This window comes from Schistocerca americana, chromosome 2 (assembly GCF_021461395.2).
Source record: "Schistocerca americana isolate TAMUIC-IGC-003095 chromosome 2, iqSchAmer2.1, whole genome shotgun sequence".
Classification (NCBI taxonomy): domain Eukaryota; kingdom Metazoa; phylum Arthropoda; class Insecta; order Orthoptera; family Acrididae; genus Schistocerca; species Schistocerca americana.
The window spans coordinates 832,434,656-832,452,357 of record NC_060120.1 but is presented as its reverse complement, the minus strand read 5'-3'; the positions used below and the strand labels follow the sequence as shown (position 1 = coordinate 832,452,357).

Genomic DNA, 17,702 nt, shown 5'->3' with positions numbered 1-17,702 from the left:
CTGTTTGCACTGCTCCTATTGAGGGGAATTTTACTTGCATAATTTAGAGATACGGAGTCATGGTCAGAGAATGGGAACACTACAACTTCGCATGTGTTTTCAGTGGTCTTGAAGTTTACAAAGATGTTATCTAAACATGCTTTGTTTCTTGTGGGCCTGTTATTAACATGATGTAAATTGTATTGTCTTAGTAAGTTTTCCAGATCTGCAACACTACCCTTACATTTAGTAACATCAAAATCAGCATTCAAATCACCTCCTATTGCAATATCATAATGTAGCCATTTAATATTACTTAATTCACTCAATAGCATGTCCATTTTTTCTAAAAATATGTTAATGCTTCCCTTTGGTGATCTGTACATGGATACTACTATTAGCTTATGACTATTGATGATTATACCCGTAACTTCAAAGTGCTGTTCATCACACAAGGAATTTAGGTCTAGTTTGGTTATTGTACAATTGAGTGACTGGTTGGAATAAATTGCCACACCACCTCTAATATGCTCTTTCCTACAGTAGCTATCTGCTATACTAAAATTGTCAAATTTGGCAACTGCAAGTTCATTCTCATTAGCCCAGTGTTCACTCAGACAAAAAATATCAAACTGGTTATCAAGACCAAACTCATTTATGGTAAGTTCTTTATCTTTCAGTCCTTGAACGTTAAGGTAACATATTTTAAGATTCATGCTCTTATTGCTTACACACTGAACACTATGGTGATTGGTTTTCAAACGTTTCTCAGGGCTTATCTTTTGGATTTCTGCCTCTTGTTGCCTTTTACTAAAAAATTGTTCACTTGGAGTGGTAGCACATCTACTGTTGTATACCTACTCTTCCCTCCTTGTGATGATATTGTAGATGAAGCTGCTACTAGAGGAATTGATGGAACTGCTGTTATGGTGTCAGGAGGCACTGTTGTGGCATCTGGTGACTGAGGAGATAAGGTGGTTGCTTCTTCTTCTGCTGCTGGTGAAGTGTGATAGGTACTGCTGCTGCTGCTGTAGGCATTGTTGTGGCAACTGGTGACAGTGGAGATTTGGATGTTGCTTCATCTTCTGCTGCTGTTGAATCCTGTAGATGAAGTGTGGTAGGTACTGCTGCTGCAGCATTTGTTATGTGTGTAGGTACAATTGCTGCTTCCACCTCTACTTCTACTGCTGCAATAGAAGTAACCATTTCTTCAGGCTCTGCTTGCGTCAAGCAAGGAACTGGAAGAGCAGCAATTACTTCTTGGTTGTCAGATGCTTTCAGTATCATGCTGATGTTTTGGCACAGAATCTTCTTGCCTCTGTTATTAAGGTGCATGCCATGTCTCGTGTAACAGTCTCTTTGCAAGGAGTCCATACTTATAAAATATGCATTTTGGTAGGCTCTGCAAATCGTTGAGTATTGCCTGTTTGCTTTTATGATTTCCACGTTCACACATGACCATTCCGAAAGGTCATGCCTATGTGGAATTCCGACTACAAAAACTGATTTCTCTCCTGTTGAATTTAGTATTGCCTTAAGGTTTCGTGTTGCACTGTGGAGGTCATTTTTATATACATTATTGGCTCCAGCTATGACGACAATATGACGATCATTTTCAGTTTCTATGTTTCTAACGAGTTCTTGGATGGGTGCACCTGGTTTGACAATACTAGTTGCTTGTATACAATGACTGTAACGTAGTATTTTTGCGATCTCACGTCCATGGCTATCGGAGAATATTTTCACTTTGAGTTTGTCTTCACGTTTATTGCGGAAGTTTCTGCTCATGTGCTTGTCACTATATAGATTCGGCGTGTTGTTGTCGTCACAGTTTTCCGTGGATTCCACATTTATATCTGAATCTAGTGCATGAAAACGGTTTTTTGTTACCACAGTAATTCTACAGTCACTGGGTTTCACACGACCAACCCTTTTTGGCATAGTAAACATATGTTGCCTTTTTGTTTCTGCCTTTAGGCCTATATCCACTTCAGAGCACTCGTTTATTGTAGGTAGGACACTGAAACTGCTTTTATTGCCGCGGTTCGTTCCATTCGTTGCATTTATCACCTTTTCGCTTCTTTCTTCCGTGATCATGCTAGTCCTGTGCTCCCAGTTCCGTGTTTTACTTGCTTTGGCGATCGGGATATTACGCGCCTTTTTCAGTTCGGCATTTTCATTTTCTAAATGCGCAATGTCCCGTCTTAGTACATCTACAATTAATTGCAGGCTTGATACACATTCATTTAGCTTCACTATTTCACTGTTATAATTTACGTATGTTCCGTTTTTCACCACACAACTATAACTTTTGTTCACTTTCTCACTATAAACAACTGTACCGGACGCCATGTTCAAGAGATTATAAATAAAATGTAAGTCCAGCAAAATGAGGAACAGAAACAATGAATGGAGTCACATGGACAAAAATATAAGATGATAAAACAGAAGAAACTGAATGAAAGTTAATACATAATAATAATAATAATAATAATACTCCTGATGTACCTATAGCTGCTTTTCTTTTCTTCAAAGGTTTCTTTAACTTGGGTATAAGTTGTATCTGTGCACACATCTGCTTTGCATGCATTTTTTATTTGTCTACATTCCCTGTTGCCTATTTTGTATATATATTTTTATATTATCTCCTTTCAGCAGTTTAAATTACAAAATTAATTAAATATATCATCGCTCCACAAAATGGCCATATCTACTGAGTCCCCTTCCGTCACCAGCTTTTACGTAACTGCCTTGCCAAAATACCCACATAATATGATTTAGTAATAAATCTCATTGTTCATTGATGCAGCTTTCCACACTACTCTTATACTGTGCAGGTGTCATCACCTCTGAATAACTACTGCAACCTACATCCTTTTGAACCTACTTGCTGTATTCATCTCTTAGTCTCCCTCCACAATTTTGATTCCCCCCCCCCCACACACACACACACACACACCTTCTTTTAGCGAAGTTTTGTCACAAATTTCTTTTCTATTCAGTACCTCCTCATTAGTTACGTGATGGAACCATCTTACCTTCAGCATTCTAAGTTTACTTGAGAGAACTATAAAATTACAATACTATGGATAGCTAGTACTTCCCTTCAGGAAAGGAAATTCTCACTACTACCAATAGATACACATAGAAGTAGAAGAAACTGTCCCAGCTTTCAGAAGTAATTGTTCCTCCCTTGGAGATGAAAGAGAAAAGTGGTGAAGGTAGAATGGGAGGGAAGGTTACCCAGACTCTGTTTACATATCTTAAATAAATGGAACCAGTGTTCTAATCCTTTAAGAAGAAATGTTGGTCAGCTGCTCATAAGAATGAACAAGATCTGTGTATAATTTTAATATGAAAGATTGAGACTGAAGTTTAAAGCGAAAAATAATTATGACGGAGCATTTGAAGGAATGTGACTCATTAAAGGGGCAAAAGTAAGTGTGATTTGAAAGAAAAATTAATACAAACATTTATGAACCCATTAAAATCAAAAGCTGATATTGGCAAACAACAGCCTGATTAACTGAAAAATTTTATACGATGGTTGGTTATAAGATGATCAGGAAATGGGTAGCAGTTTTTATACAAAATGAAGGGTACCAAATTATTTTTTTCATATATTCTGGTTAAAGTGAGCTCTTATTCAGTGTTCCGTGCAAGTAACAAGGAGGGTGCTAACACCAGCTCCAGTGGATAACATTGAAGTTAAACAGTGGAATGTTCATGTTGGAATATCAACAATATTAGGAAAAGGATAGATTGCAACTCACCGTAAAGATGACCTATTGAGTGCAGACAGGCCAACGAAAAGGCTGTTACACATTCAGCTTTCAGCCAAGCTTTCTTCAGAAAAGATAAAAAACACACACACACACACACAAGCAGGCAATGCACACATGACCTGCAGTTTGGACCAGAGCTGTGTGTGTGTGTGTGTGTGTGTGTGTGTGTGTGTGTGTGTGTGTGTTGAGTGCAGACAGGCCAACGAAAAGGCTGTTACAAATTCAGCTTTCAGCCAAGCTTTCTTCAGAAAAGATAAAAAAAACACATACACAAGCAGGCAATGCACACATGACCTGCAGTTTGGACCAGAGCTGTGTTGTTTATATCATTTATAAGAGATTTTGCTTTTCTTCCAGTATCTGAAAAGACTGAAGACATAGATGACCAGACACTCAGCAGTTACCAAAAACGGCCACTAATTAGGAGGTACGTTCCCATTATAGTGTTATGTGATCTCAATTTGTTATGAAGGACATGAATTACAAGACGTCCACTTAAGAAATATTTTATTTAAAAGTATAAAAAGTATATATGTATTTTAGGTTTTCATCTGATGATGTAAAGAGGTCTACAGTTATGTGGGACATTTCATGCAAACAAAAGAAAAAGCCTGATTTGTTAGGGAAACCAAAATCTGTTGGAGACAGTAATAGTCCCTCTGAGAGACAGCAGCACAGAAACAGGTTTGTATTACATTCTCTTGTTCTCTGAGCATTGGTAACTGTGACATTAATCCCTCAGGTTTTAAACTGTGTACTTGTGTGTATTAGTTAACACAATTGAATTGAACTTAGTGTGATATATTTTATAAGGAATCTCTTTGCAAGTAAGAGTCCACTCTTTATCATATCATCTTATTATTGTACTTTGTATTTCCTTGATGGTTGAAAATGCACTGTAAACATTTTAGCACTTGGCTTTGCTTCAGGTGATTCCATTTGTTTTCTGAATTTTTACATGTATGCTGTCCCACCTTAACTTCGTTTCCCTTTTGTATTGAATTTATCACCAGTACCTTCCTGAACTTTCAACTGAGAACCAAGAAATTTGTCTGATATTAAAATATGCGGCTCTGAAAAATCCCCTCTATCACAAATAAGATTTTTAGGCCCGTGGGTCCTGGACAACTTAAAATGCCAAACACACATCAGCAAAACTAACAGAAAGCTGAATCAAGTTGCAACACTTTATGCAACTTTGTATACTGCACAAGCCCAGGTATTGTTTGCAATGTTTACTGTGTGCAGTTTCATCATATAATAAAGTATGCTGTCATACTCTGGGGAGGCTGCCCGCATATCTAAGACATTCCCTTCAATCTGAAGAGAGCTGTGAGAGTAATGAATAGTGCAAAGTCAGTTGACGGCTGCAGGCCTCTCTTCCAAAAGTCAGTCTTTTATGTGTTAGAAATGTGCAAGTTTGAATAAAACATCATCACAAAATTTAGCAAAAATGTGTGTCTCCATGATCACGGTACAAAGCAGAAAATGAGCCTCTAAGTGCAAAGAATACACACTTCTGCCTACAAAAATTCACCATTTAACTAATGTATTCAATTTTATAACAGTCTGCCATCAGAAATAAATACAAAAATTATCCTCTGTTTAATAGGAATTTGAAAACCTACTTTCTTGATCATTGATTTTACACTGTGTCTGAATTTTTCTCCATGTGTGTGTAAATAAATATAAAATTGATTGCAGGAATGATTTTTGCAAAAGAAATAAACACTAATGTAAAATACGTGTACAAAATGTTACGTGTTTATACCATCTGCAGCAATACTAAGTGTGCTGTGCTGTATTTTACCAGTGAGGCGGGGGGAGCACCCTCGCAGTTGTCTTGTCCAGCATCGTTATGTGCATGTTCTATCCAAGAGTGATTCAAAAGACAAATAAGTAAAATAAATATTATTCATTCATGTCCCAGTTGATTGTCCTAGCGCAAAGAACAATTTCAATGCTTTATTCTCTGCTGTTCAGTTATTTTTCCTCCAGAATTTTTTGCTCTCTCTCTGTGTATGTTCTCTCCTGCCCTCCCCTCAGACCACTTCATTCCAGCCTCCTCCTTCCTTTAGGGTTTGATACATTCTTCCTAAATAGTTGTTGTGGTCAGAACCACCCCAATGACGATGACGACCACCACCACCACCTTTCCCTCTACTTACATCCATCTCATCTGGCTTTTCATATACAGTTCTACTACTATTTATATCTTTCGTTATGTAAGTGTTGTGGATAAGTAATAGTACCTATATCGAGATAGAATAGGATGCAAATCCCAAATATTAAATTAGTCATGTACTCCTTCAAAGAAGCTACCTTCTTCTTGTTTAAAACTGTATCATGTGGTCCTAATAATGTGTGAACGGGGACAACACTCTCTTTGTAACTCATTTGGAAAATCATTACAGCCTCTCATAAGAAAATAAAATATTGTACCTTGTTCAGAGTTTAGTAATAATTTTTACTTAAAATCAGCATGTTTATATATCCACATGTGCTAGTTCAGTATAGAACCCTAATTGAAAATCTGTTGTTCAAGTACAACAACAGCTTGTACAATGATGGGATTTAATGGTGTTTCTTGAAAGTGTCAATTTTTAAACAGAATTCTTGCTTATTGTTGTGGCTAGTTCATAGTATCTCGCATGTCTAATTCACTTGTTCAAATGTCATGTAATTGTTCGATTATATTCAATATTGTATCAAATACTAGTATCACGTGCCCAGATCTAAAAATAAATCTGCATGCGACTTCAATTGCCAAAGCTTCATCTGTAAATCTAAGACGATCCGTACATTGCTCTATTACACAATGTAAAAATGTTGACCTCCGCAGTGATGGATTAGTCTGTGGATGTAAGATGACCGCGTAAATTTTAAATTAAGAGTTTGGGGAAAAATTGTTGTATAATCAGGTCATCACAGTATATAAGAGACAGACAAAATGCTTCTCTCCTCCAAACACTTCTCATATACCTGTCTTATATTTTGGGTGCATATGCATCAAATGGTATTGTCATTATTCCAGGCAAGGACACACAGACAGGGAAGCCCAGAACCATTGCAAAGTGACACCTTTGGATGATGATGGTTTTGAGAGCTTAACAGGTAATGGCTCAAGTGAGAATGGTGAAGAGGCTGTTGAAGAAGGTGATGATGTAGAAGAAAATAAACAAAGTCCCAGTTTAAATAAAAAAGGTGAAAATAGTTTTGCCAGCAGCTTAAGCAACAGTGATTCAAAGACAGAGTTGAGTCAACAGTCTGCACTCAGTTGTGTGTCTAGCGAAAAAAATTCACCGGATTCAATTTGTGATATTACACCAGAAACATTGCCTGGGCAGTCATACTGTCATCTATCAGATACTCCTGAAGCAGCTGTCCCACTTTGCACAGAGGATCTGAGGAAGGAGAAACAATTCAGGAACAGTTGGTCACCAGAGATTATCACATGTCATAGCTATGTTCCTGATGGTAATCATGCTGACAATGAAACAGATGGCTCCGATACTGAAATAAGGACTCCTGTTCAGGTAAGAACAAATAATCTTTCAACTGTAGTTGTCAATATTATTATTATTCAAAAATAAATATGCATTGTTCAGTTTCAGTGGAATAAGTTAATTGCTTATGTCTCAAGTAATGGGGGCAATTCTTCCGGAAAACCGGAACTCTCAGAGAATTACATTTTATGTGGAAAAATCAGAGAAATAGTAGAGAATTTCATAAAATCTCGGGGAATTCTGCCGTTTTAACCTAGCACTGAAATTGAATTTATTGAGTTTTATATTCACAAATTTTAAAATACTGGATATCTCAAAGTACTGGGTGATCAAAAAGTCAGTATAAATTTGAAAACTTAACAAACCACGGAATAATGTAGATAGAGAGGTAAAAATTGACACACTCGCTTGGAATGACATGGGGTTTTATTAGAACCAAACAAATTGCTAGATGCGTGAAAGATCTCTTGCGCGCGTCGTTTGGTGATGATCGTGTGCTCAGCCGCCACTTTCGTCATGGTTGGCCTCTCGCGTCCCCAGACCTCAGTCCGTGCGTTACCTGAAGTCGCAAGTGCATTGTGATCGACTGACATCTCTAGGGATGCTGAAAGACAACATCCGACGCCAATGCCTCACCATAACTCCGGACATGCTTTACAGTACTGTTCACAACATTATTCCTAGACTACAGCTATTGTTGAGGAATGATGGTGGACATATTGAGCATTTCCTGTAAAGAACATCATCTTTGCTTTGTCTTACTTTGTTATGCTAATTATTGGTATTCTGATCAGATGAAGCGCCATCTGTCTGACATTTGGTGAACTTTTGTATTTTTTTTGGTTCTGAGCATTTGTGTCAATTTGTACCTCTCTATCTACATTATTCCATGATTTATTCAGTTTTCAAATTTATACTGACTTTTTGATCACCCGTTATGTTAATTATATGAATATTAATCCATATCCATATAAATTATTGATGTTTAAAAAACGATTAAACTGCTGTTTATGACTGGTGTATAGCTCAGCTGAGAGGAAAGAAAAATGGTGTGCTGTCTCCTCCCCCCCTCTTGCTCACCATTAATTTATCAGGAGCTTCTTGACACCATCTTCCTCCTCGCACCTAGAATTCTCAGTTTTTTTTTTTTTTTTCTTCCAAGTTTGAGTAGTCACCCTGAGGTTTCTTTCTCAGTGTGATTTAATGGCGTAGCTGTCTTGGATTGCAAATCTGTTTCCCAGTTTAGGAAAAATGTGAGGATGGTTTCTTGAAAACACTTTATCTTATTTCTTGTCCCAACCATACTGGTGTGTAGTCCCTGACTTTTCAAAAGTGCATTGAACTTGTAATATTTCTTGTTCTCAGTGGCTACTAAAAGTTGTGTAAACTTTTTGTTGGGCACTTTGTTTGGGCTGAGGATATAGTGTTTTTGGTATTTGAATGTAACATTTGTGGAAAAAGGTACATCCACATGCATGTCTTTGTTTACACTTTCTTCATTGGTACATAATTTTGTCTGGCTATTGTGAAATGATCTGTAATTTTGTGTGAACTGTGGACAGCAAAGTATATGAATGTGAAACAGTGTGTTGTAAGGAAAATAGTAACAAATAAATACATTTTTCTGCATTCTTTTAAATATATTTAGTTTGTATCATCATCCAAACTCTTCCTGATACCAATATGTTTTTAATGTTAACAGTTTTGTATTACTTACAGAGAGTTGCAAAAGTACGTTCTGGAGCAGAGAGCAGCTACAACAGCAGTTGTGATAGTGAAGGTCAAGCCACTGAAGGTGGAAGCTGTTGTCCATTGTTGACTGAGATTACTACTTCGGCGGGGGAATGGATGGGTGTAACGACAAATAGTGAGGAGTGTAGTTACAGCTCAGAGCTGGATGAGACGGACAGCCAGCATGGCAGCACGGAGCTGAACGATCACCCTTTTGCTTGGGAGATAGGTTTGGTAAGTGCGTGCGTGTGTGGGGGGGGGGGGGGGGGGTTGCATGTGTACATATACTTTAGAAAAACAATCACTTCTTAAGTTTAGTTATCCGAATGCCTTATTCTACAAATTCTGTTTAGCTATAACACTTTTTCCATCAGTCCAATTGGTTTCAGTACTCCATTCAGTGGCAGTAAAATAAGTAGCTGGTGTTGTCAATAAAATAACAAAAGCCTTAATCATTTACAAAGGCAACGGCCTTGCTACAGTGGATACACCGGTTCCCGTGAGATCACCCAAGTCGGGTGTGGTCGGCACTTGGGTGGATGACCATCCAGGCCGCCATGCGCTGTTGCCATGTATCGAGGTGCACTCAACCTCATGATGCCAATTGAGGAGCTACTCGACCAAATAGTAGCGGCTTCGAGAATACCATCATAACGACCGGGAGAGCGGTTTGCTGACCCCCACGCCCCTCCTATCGGCATCCTCCACTGAGGATGACATGGTGGTCAGATGGTCCCGGTAGGCCACTCGTGGCTGAAGACGGAGTGCTTTAAGCATTTACAAAACAGCAAACTAAAATGTTGATATAAATCTGTTTATTACATTCTGGCATAGCCCTCTGAAGGAAATAGTCTGTTATGCTACACAGCTCTACATCTTCTCTTAGAACTGTCACACACTCTCAGGAACTTCAATACCAAGTTTTTTGTACTGTATTCTCATGTTCATGAAGTTTGTGGCTGTTATTATTCCACAGATAGAAACTATTCTCACCAGGACCCACTCCATTTAACTGCCTCATTCATTGCTCTTCTTTCTTCTCACTCTGTCCCTTTTATATTCTTTCTGTGAGAGGAAGCTGCTATAGTGCTTACTGGTGTATTGTCATTGATGTACAACTCTGATAGCCTTTTCCTTCATTTTCACCCCACTTTCTCCTAATAACAGGTAGCTTCCAAGCATTAAGGTCTGAATGGCCTCCTGCATGCCCCGTACCAAGAAACCATATCCAGTCTCCCCCAATCCATCCCTCATTCCTCCCTGACTGAGCATGTTGTTCCAGTTTCTATATTTTATATATTGAGCACTTATATTGGCGATACTGGAAGTTTGCTTTTTGTAGATGAGTCCTTGTAAACATTTATCAAAAAATTCTTTTTAATTTGCGAATTGCTTCATATTTATTTGTAAAGTAGGCTTTTCCTTAAAGTACTGTTAAGTTAAAATGAGAGAAAGTACCATTGTTTTTATGGCAGTTTCTCTGGAACCAGCAAAACTTATTTGTTTAATGTGAGAATTTCCTAAATTGGGTCCATTAACTCAGTATTTTTCTGAAACAATATATACAAAGAAATTATGCACAAAATGGGAAGTGAATTTACTTCAGTCTTGTTTCCATTCCATTCTTGTTTCAGACACATCTTTTATCTAATGCTTGACCTGATTTATTTTATAGTTTCACATATATATTTTGTTTGTTGTTTTATTTGACTGGAATTGTATGAAGGGAAAGTGAACTGTATATGATGATAACACGTGTAATGACAAAATTGATTATAATCAACATGCACTACCACCTGATTCAAGCAGTTCCCTTTCATACATGCTTATACCTTCTTTATCTTAAGTGATTTCAGTTCATTTTCTTGTTTGTTTAGCTGATTAGAGGGGGGTGAGACACTATGCTTTAAGAGGATAGTATTTTTTTTAAAAAATATTGTGTACTTTCAACTTGATAACTTGTGTTTTTCTTTCTTTTCAGTCCCCAAATGTTATTCTTAGCCCAAGTTGTGCTACATCTGATAAAGGTAAGAGCATTTCAGCCATTACTATTTTGTAGTATTTATACTTTTCCCCAATCTGTTCTGGAACTGTTCTGTTAGGCAGAAAATGTAATTTTCCTTCAAATTTTAATCTCGAAGGCAATAATTGCTATGTAAGAGTATATCTGGATGAGAACAAAAAAGTGATTGACAGTGAAGCACCGTTGTGTGGATGGGATGATGTTGGGGTTCGCAGGTGTGTTTGCGCACCATGTGACTAGCAGCAACAGCTGTCGTGTTCCATTCTTCTGATGCTCCCAGTTAACACGAAATATTGAGTTTGGGCCACAGGATCATAATATCCTTGTCACTTAATGATCACACTCCTGAATATAAAATGTACCAGTTTCCTGTTCTTTAGATATTTCAACAAAAGCAACAGGTTGTGCTGTGTCTGTTACAATAATCAGTATGATTCAGGTTTAGTTCCTCTACCAATTTGTGAATTTCTGTCACAGCCGAGGTTTTATTATTTGTTGCAATGTAGTGTTTGATCTTCACCCAAATCATTTCAGTGGCATTAAAGTGATAGTGGTATAGTGGAAGCCTAAGAATCAGTAACAGCTTTCTTTACCCCCTTCTCTTGAACATACTGTTGAAACTGCAGCTTATTTTGTTTCACAAGTCCCATGACCTCTGTCTCATGCACGTCATCGTGAACTTACTAATGTTGATATTTTAATGATTCAGCAGTGTCAGCTTTTTCCAATGCCATCATTGGAGCTTTATCTTTAATTGAGTGGTATGGGACATTACCTGCTGCAGTGCCAGATGGCCAGTTTGAGTTTTCCAATAATTTGTGCCGAAACAATTTATGGCTTTGCTCCACAGTAATGCTGTCACATTGCTTGTTCGTGAATTTTTGGTGAGAAACGATGATGTCATGATACCACAGCCTCCATATTTGCCAGATATGGCCTCGTGTGATGTTTTCCAGTTTCCAAAAATAAAAAGGACATTTCCAATAAATGAAAATTCCTGATACTTTTTGAACACACCTCAAATGATGATTTCAGTTGGCATGCTGTGACCTCCATAATTATCTACCATGTTTTTTTATTAATGTTAGCTGGGGCCAAGGAAACAACTATAACACTGTATGTGCCTAACATTTAAATAAATTAATGTCATTAAGTGCAAACATTTTTGGTTAGGCTTTACCATGACCTATTGATATTGAATGAAATACCAAGTTTACTGTTACCAATCGCTTTGTATCTAGTTGCGCACTATACTTCGAAAGTATAAACCTCCATTATCAGGTGGACATATGTGGATTAATATGGCCTAAATGGAGTTCACATTTATATTTTTGTTCATCCTTTCTGTCAAAAACCACCTCAAAACTGTGAGCGATGTACTGAAATAATGTTTTATTTTTTTCTAATGGACAGCGCCACAAGTTACTCAAAAGTCATAACACAAATCACTTAATCCACTTCAGTCCATCCGATGATGGTTATTTAAACCTTCGAAATGCATTGTGGAAATAGACAGTAACTGGTAATGATAAACTTGTTGTATATTTGAAATTATTATCCTTTTGAACTGATGCTTTGTGTTGTCTTAAAAATAAAATTTGGCTACTGTCCTCGGCTTCATCATCCATATTCATAGTTTTCCTTGTACTGGTTGGTCCACTGACAGTGTCGTGATTCTGTCTATTCTTCTGGAGGTTCCAATTACAAATTTTATTTTCTGTTTACTTCTGTTTTCAGTTTCTTAATCTCTTCTTTCTTACTTTTCGAACATTTTGAAATAATTCAAAATCTTCATGGTGCGTGAAATAAGGCAGTAGTTGTGTAATTGTTGTACTTCGTTGCTGTTTTCTCTTTGTGTGATGATACTGGATTCCTGCTGATATTGGCATTGGCAAGTGTGGTCATAGTGTTTTCTTCTTATTTCTCATGATGTTCAAAGTACCGAACTGTTTTTGATACATATCTGTATTAGATTAGATTTAGTTTCATCCATTGATCCGTTATAAGGAGGTCCTCCAAGATGTAGAACATGTCAGAAAAACAATATTATGTGACAAATATTTACAACTAAAAGAAATAAGCTAATTTACCTTCCACAAGTCCCAAGTGGAATGATCATCTTTTTTTAATGAATGCTGTGTGAAAGGATCATTTTACAATATTCATTTACTAAGATCGCATTAATGCACTGAATTTTAAATTAATTTTTTTTTGTTTATAAGGTAATAAACATATAATAGAACAACTACAATACTCATATACAATGAACACATTACTGCATTGAAATGGTGCAGTTCACACACACAATCAGTTGGTTCTACTGATAAATTCATCAATGGAGTAGAAGGAGTTTGCCACCAACAAATCCTTTAGGCTTCTCTTAAACTGAATTTAATTGGTTGTCAAGCTGATTATGCTGCTGGCAAGTTACTGTAAATGTGTGTTCCTGGGTAATGCACACCTTTTTGTACAAGAGTAAGTGACTATAAATCCTTGTGAAGATTATTCTTATTTCTAGTATTGATTCCATGAACTGAGCTGTTGGTTTGAAAAAGTGATGCATTTTAATGACAAATGTAATTAAGGAATAAATATATTGGGAAGCATTAGTTAGTATCCCGAGTTCCCTAAACAGGCCTCTGCAGGATGTTCTTGAGTTCGCACCACATATAACCCTTATTGCACATTTTTGTGCCCGGAAAACTTCAGCTTGGCTTGATGAATTACCCCAAAACATAATCCCATATGACATTATGGCGTGAAAGTAAGCGTAGTATGCGAGCTTTTGCATTTTTATCCCCCCTATGTCTGACAGAATTCACATTGTAAATAGAGATTTATTTAGACGCTTTAGCAGTTCTGGGTTGGGCTCCTCCCAGTTGAATTTATTATCAAGTTGTAATCCCAAGACTTTAACACTGTCCACTTCTTCTACCTGCTTGTCATCATATGTTGTGCATATACTCGTGGGACACCCCTTACAAGTTCTGAACTGCATATAGTACGCTTTTTCGAAGTTTAGTGACAAAGAATTGGCTGTGAACCAGTGATTAATGTCCACAAATATTTTATTAGCCAATCTTTCTAAGACTACACTTGATTTGCTATTTATTGCAATGTTTATAACATTGGCAAACAAAACAAACTTGCCATCTGGTAATGTTACTGATGAAAGGTCATTCAGCTTTGTAGTGGATTTTGTCAGGCTGAAAGTGGTAATGTGAGTATTTAGGTACAGGGTGTCCCATTTAAATTTTTCATCGCCAATATCTCTAGAACCACAATAGATATTGACAAACGCTTTCACTGGTGTGAATGTACAGCAGGGATTCACGAAAGTCATTACTATGAGTCATTCTGAACCATGTGAAAATATTGGTTTCAACATAAACTTAGATTGTTTTAAATGGGCACCCCATATTATTCCAAAAGTAATCAATAACTTGAGAAATCACAATAATAATAGCTTTCGTTGCATCACAGTACATCAGTTACATCCTGAGAAATTGGAATGTGAAGTTGGCACGTGAAATGAACTAAAAGCGCTGCCATTGAACTTCCCGCGATGCAAGCATGACCCACACTTTGCTCATAATCACAATGTGATTGACATACTAATATGCGACAAATGCTATAGTTACATATTGTTATGTATACTGTTGGTACATGGTCTGGGAAACATATGGATGTTCGGTCACCGACAACAAAGACAAGGACATGGTTTACTCATGCATGCTTTATTGAACTTTTTGACAGAACTACAGTGGACACAATGGTAACGAAATACCAATAACCAGCGACCAGAGTGAACAAAATCAATGGCTGTCAAAGAGCCATACAGAGGGATACTTGATATTTGTATGTAGTTGTACATCAATTACACAATGGTACATGCCACATACAGGACATGTCACTGAATGCCTTTAGTGACTACATCACAATAGAACTGTTGCAGATGGTATAACACAAACATAAATGTACAATAGTACCAATTAAACAAACATACGTCTTATCTGTAATACACAAAGTGTGTGCTGGTGTGCAATCACACGTGTGTCAGCCGAAACACTACAATTTATGTTTGAAGAGATCGCCATTTGCTTGCTGCTGTGCACACTCTTATCACGGATCGACTCACAGCTCTCAGCGTTTGTAGTGTTATTGCAACACTTGCAATGGTAATATGGGCTTTCATGTTGGCCGTTGTTGTTGGGACCTGCTGATACACCATATTTGTCACGTGCCCCCAGAGAAAAAAGTCCATGGGGGTGAGATCCAGTGACTGCTGGAAATCCCTGAATGGGATTGCCCCATCCAATCCATCGATGTGGGAATTGTTGGTTTATTACCTGTCGTGCCACCATGGCATTGTGCACAGGGCATCCATCATGTTGATACCACATTATTTGATGCAAATGAAGGGGGTAGGCCTTTCATTCGTCCAGAGGAACCGCTCGTACTGTCGCTCAAATGCCATTATTGAAATTTGGGCCAATGACGTGGTGTCCTACTCTACCACATCATACATTGACACTCCACTGACTATGTTCAGTCTTCCGAATTCAGTGTGGGTTGACTAGTGACCAGTGTAATTTGACTTTCCCGTGGTTTGTAAACAAGTCCTCGTCACTAAACAGTACCCTATGCGTAAAGTCATGGCCTTGCCGCAGAAACCCACTGACAGTATTCTAGTCGATTGTGAACTTCGTTGCCATGGAGGCCTTGATGTAGACTCCACATGGTATGTGTTGTTTCTATGTCTGTTGTGTAGTTTTTAATATGTATGTAGTTGTGTTCCGTTCTGTACATCAGGTGGTGTGCTTTAATTGTGGGTACAAGTGCAGTTCATTAAACTGAATGATTTCTTGGCACATATACGTATAGTTATACATCAGGCGATGCCACACACAGTATTTTGACAACACAACTTATCACAGGCAAATTACGCAGTTTTTTTATGGAAATATTATTTGAAGGTTTAATGCCTGCAATTTGTAGCACGTAAAGAGCGGTGTGAAGCACAGTACTACCTCGTATGTTCTCAAACCATCACAGGTTCTTTTTGCATTGCAATTTCATTGAAATTAATATTGCTTTAATGTCATGGGTTGCTTAGAGAAATAATTATTGTTTGGCCTATTTATCACTGATCATTTCGGAGTAAGTTAATTTCTGTGAATTTACGTAGCTGAGATAAAAGATAGCTGCTATGCAGCAACCAAAAGAATTTTATGAAAACTGCTATTAATTTCGCAAATAAATTACAGTGACACTGTAGTTAAATAATATAATTAAAATGCGAACTTTGTAAGTTATTTTTCTGGCTCTGTGCCATTTTATATTGGCAATATTCAAATAAGACGTTGCAGTCATGCAAATGGCTGACAACAGTCAATCATAGGTTCATGTTGTGTTTCTGATATTCTTAACAAAGTAAGTTATTAGTTTCCTAACATTCAGAGATGCTAAAGATACATATATAATGGTTTTAAAGCAAATAAACACACATATTCAACCAAAATGCAATGTCGGTAGACTTACAATGTGGCTCACATCCGTCATCCAAGATCGAGACCACAGAGTATGTAATTACATAAAATCGTTCGACTATTTCACAGTTATTACTATTTTTAACATAGACTGAAGAATAATACACATAATAAATCGATATTGTTTTCAAATACAATTACATTGAATAATGAACGTTTTTTTTCTGTCTTTCAAGTAGCATAAAAGCCTAAGCCATACCCATTGCACTGTTTGTAATTCCATATGAATAAATATTGTTCTCCCCAGGGCTACCAGTACACTGTGGAGAATATGCATTATGCTTGTTCGAGGGATTCCCATATGTCTCTTCATTTCATGAATACTTGCACGAGGGTTTATTGCAGCAGCTGCCAGAACAGCTACCTCTAGTGCTTCATGTGTTACGCCGCTGCTCCGTATTCACATTCGTGGGGACAACTGTCCTGTTATGTGAAGCCTTTTTGCGATATTCATGAAGATAGGGCAGGTCGGGTGACTTCTATTAGGGTACCACTGGGCAAACATCTGTGCTGCTCATGTGCCACCTTGGTGACATTCTCCATACTGTAATACCACATCAACCATTTTCTCATTTGTGAATACCATGTCGAATGCCTAGAACGGATAGACAGGTAAATTAACATCACGATTACAGTAGTGACACCAATTACAGTGCACAGTAAACTGCTGCCATGAACCTGTACATACATCCACACAGAACAGCCTGCTTCATAGTGAGCTGTTCCCACACACACAGTGCTGATTGTGGCCCGTTCCTGTAGACAACTGCAAAGACAAAGGGTAGACCTGGGCGGTGTAATGGGATGGCATATACTGGCTAATACTGTTCCATAGTCTGTACGTAGATAAATGCGACATGCACAAGGGACACCATAATGTACATATCAGTGTAAAGATGAATGATACTGAAAACTGTCTGTGAATGCTTGTTCATTAGTATCCACTTCCATTCACTCTGGTGTAAATGCCCCCCCCCTCTCTCTCTCTTCTCCCCCTCCCCCTTTATATACATTTCCTCTTCCCACCACCTCTTAATGAATATTGTTTCAGAAAGTGTAAAGTGTGGAAGGTTTATAATTGTCCAGTGTGAAAGCGGGTGTGAATTAACATTATCAGCTTAGCAACAAT

At 37.6% G+C, this 17,702-nt stretch overlaps 1 protein-coding gene across 5 annotated transcripts in view; it reads left to right on the top strand.

Moving 5' to 3' along the window:
* The window catches only part of LOC124595478 (protein phtf), a 191,902-nt gene that overhangs the window by 102,194 nt on the left and 72,006 nt on the right, over positions 1 to 17,702 (top strand). For all 5 annotated transcript variants that reach the window (XR_006978211.1, XR_006978210.1, XR_006978212.1 and 2 more), the window contains 5 exons: positions 4,122 to 4,191; positions 4,308 to 4,448; positions 6,799 to 7,300; positions 8,990 to 9,235; positions 10,983 to 11,028. Coding sequence is in view for 1 of the 5 variants with exons in the window: in XM_047134237.1 (XP_046990193.1) it covers positions 4,122 to 4,191; positions 4,308 to 4,448; positions 6,799 to 7,300; positions 8,990 to 9,235; positions 10,983 to 11,028 (1,005 nt within the window). In the remaining 4 variants the exon portion in view is untranslated. The remainder of the gene's footprint in view (positions 1 to 4,121; positions 4,192 to 4,307; positions 4,449 to 6,798; positions 7,301 to 8,989; positions 9,236 to 10,982; positions 11,029 to 17,702) is intronic.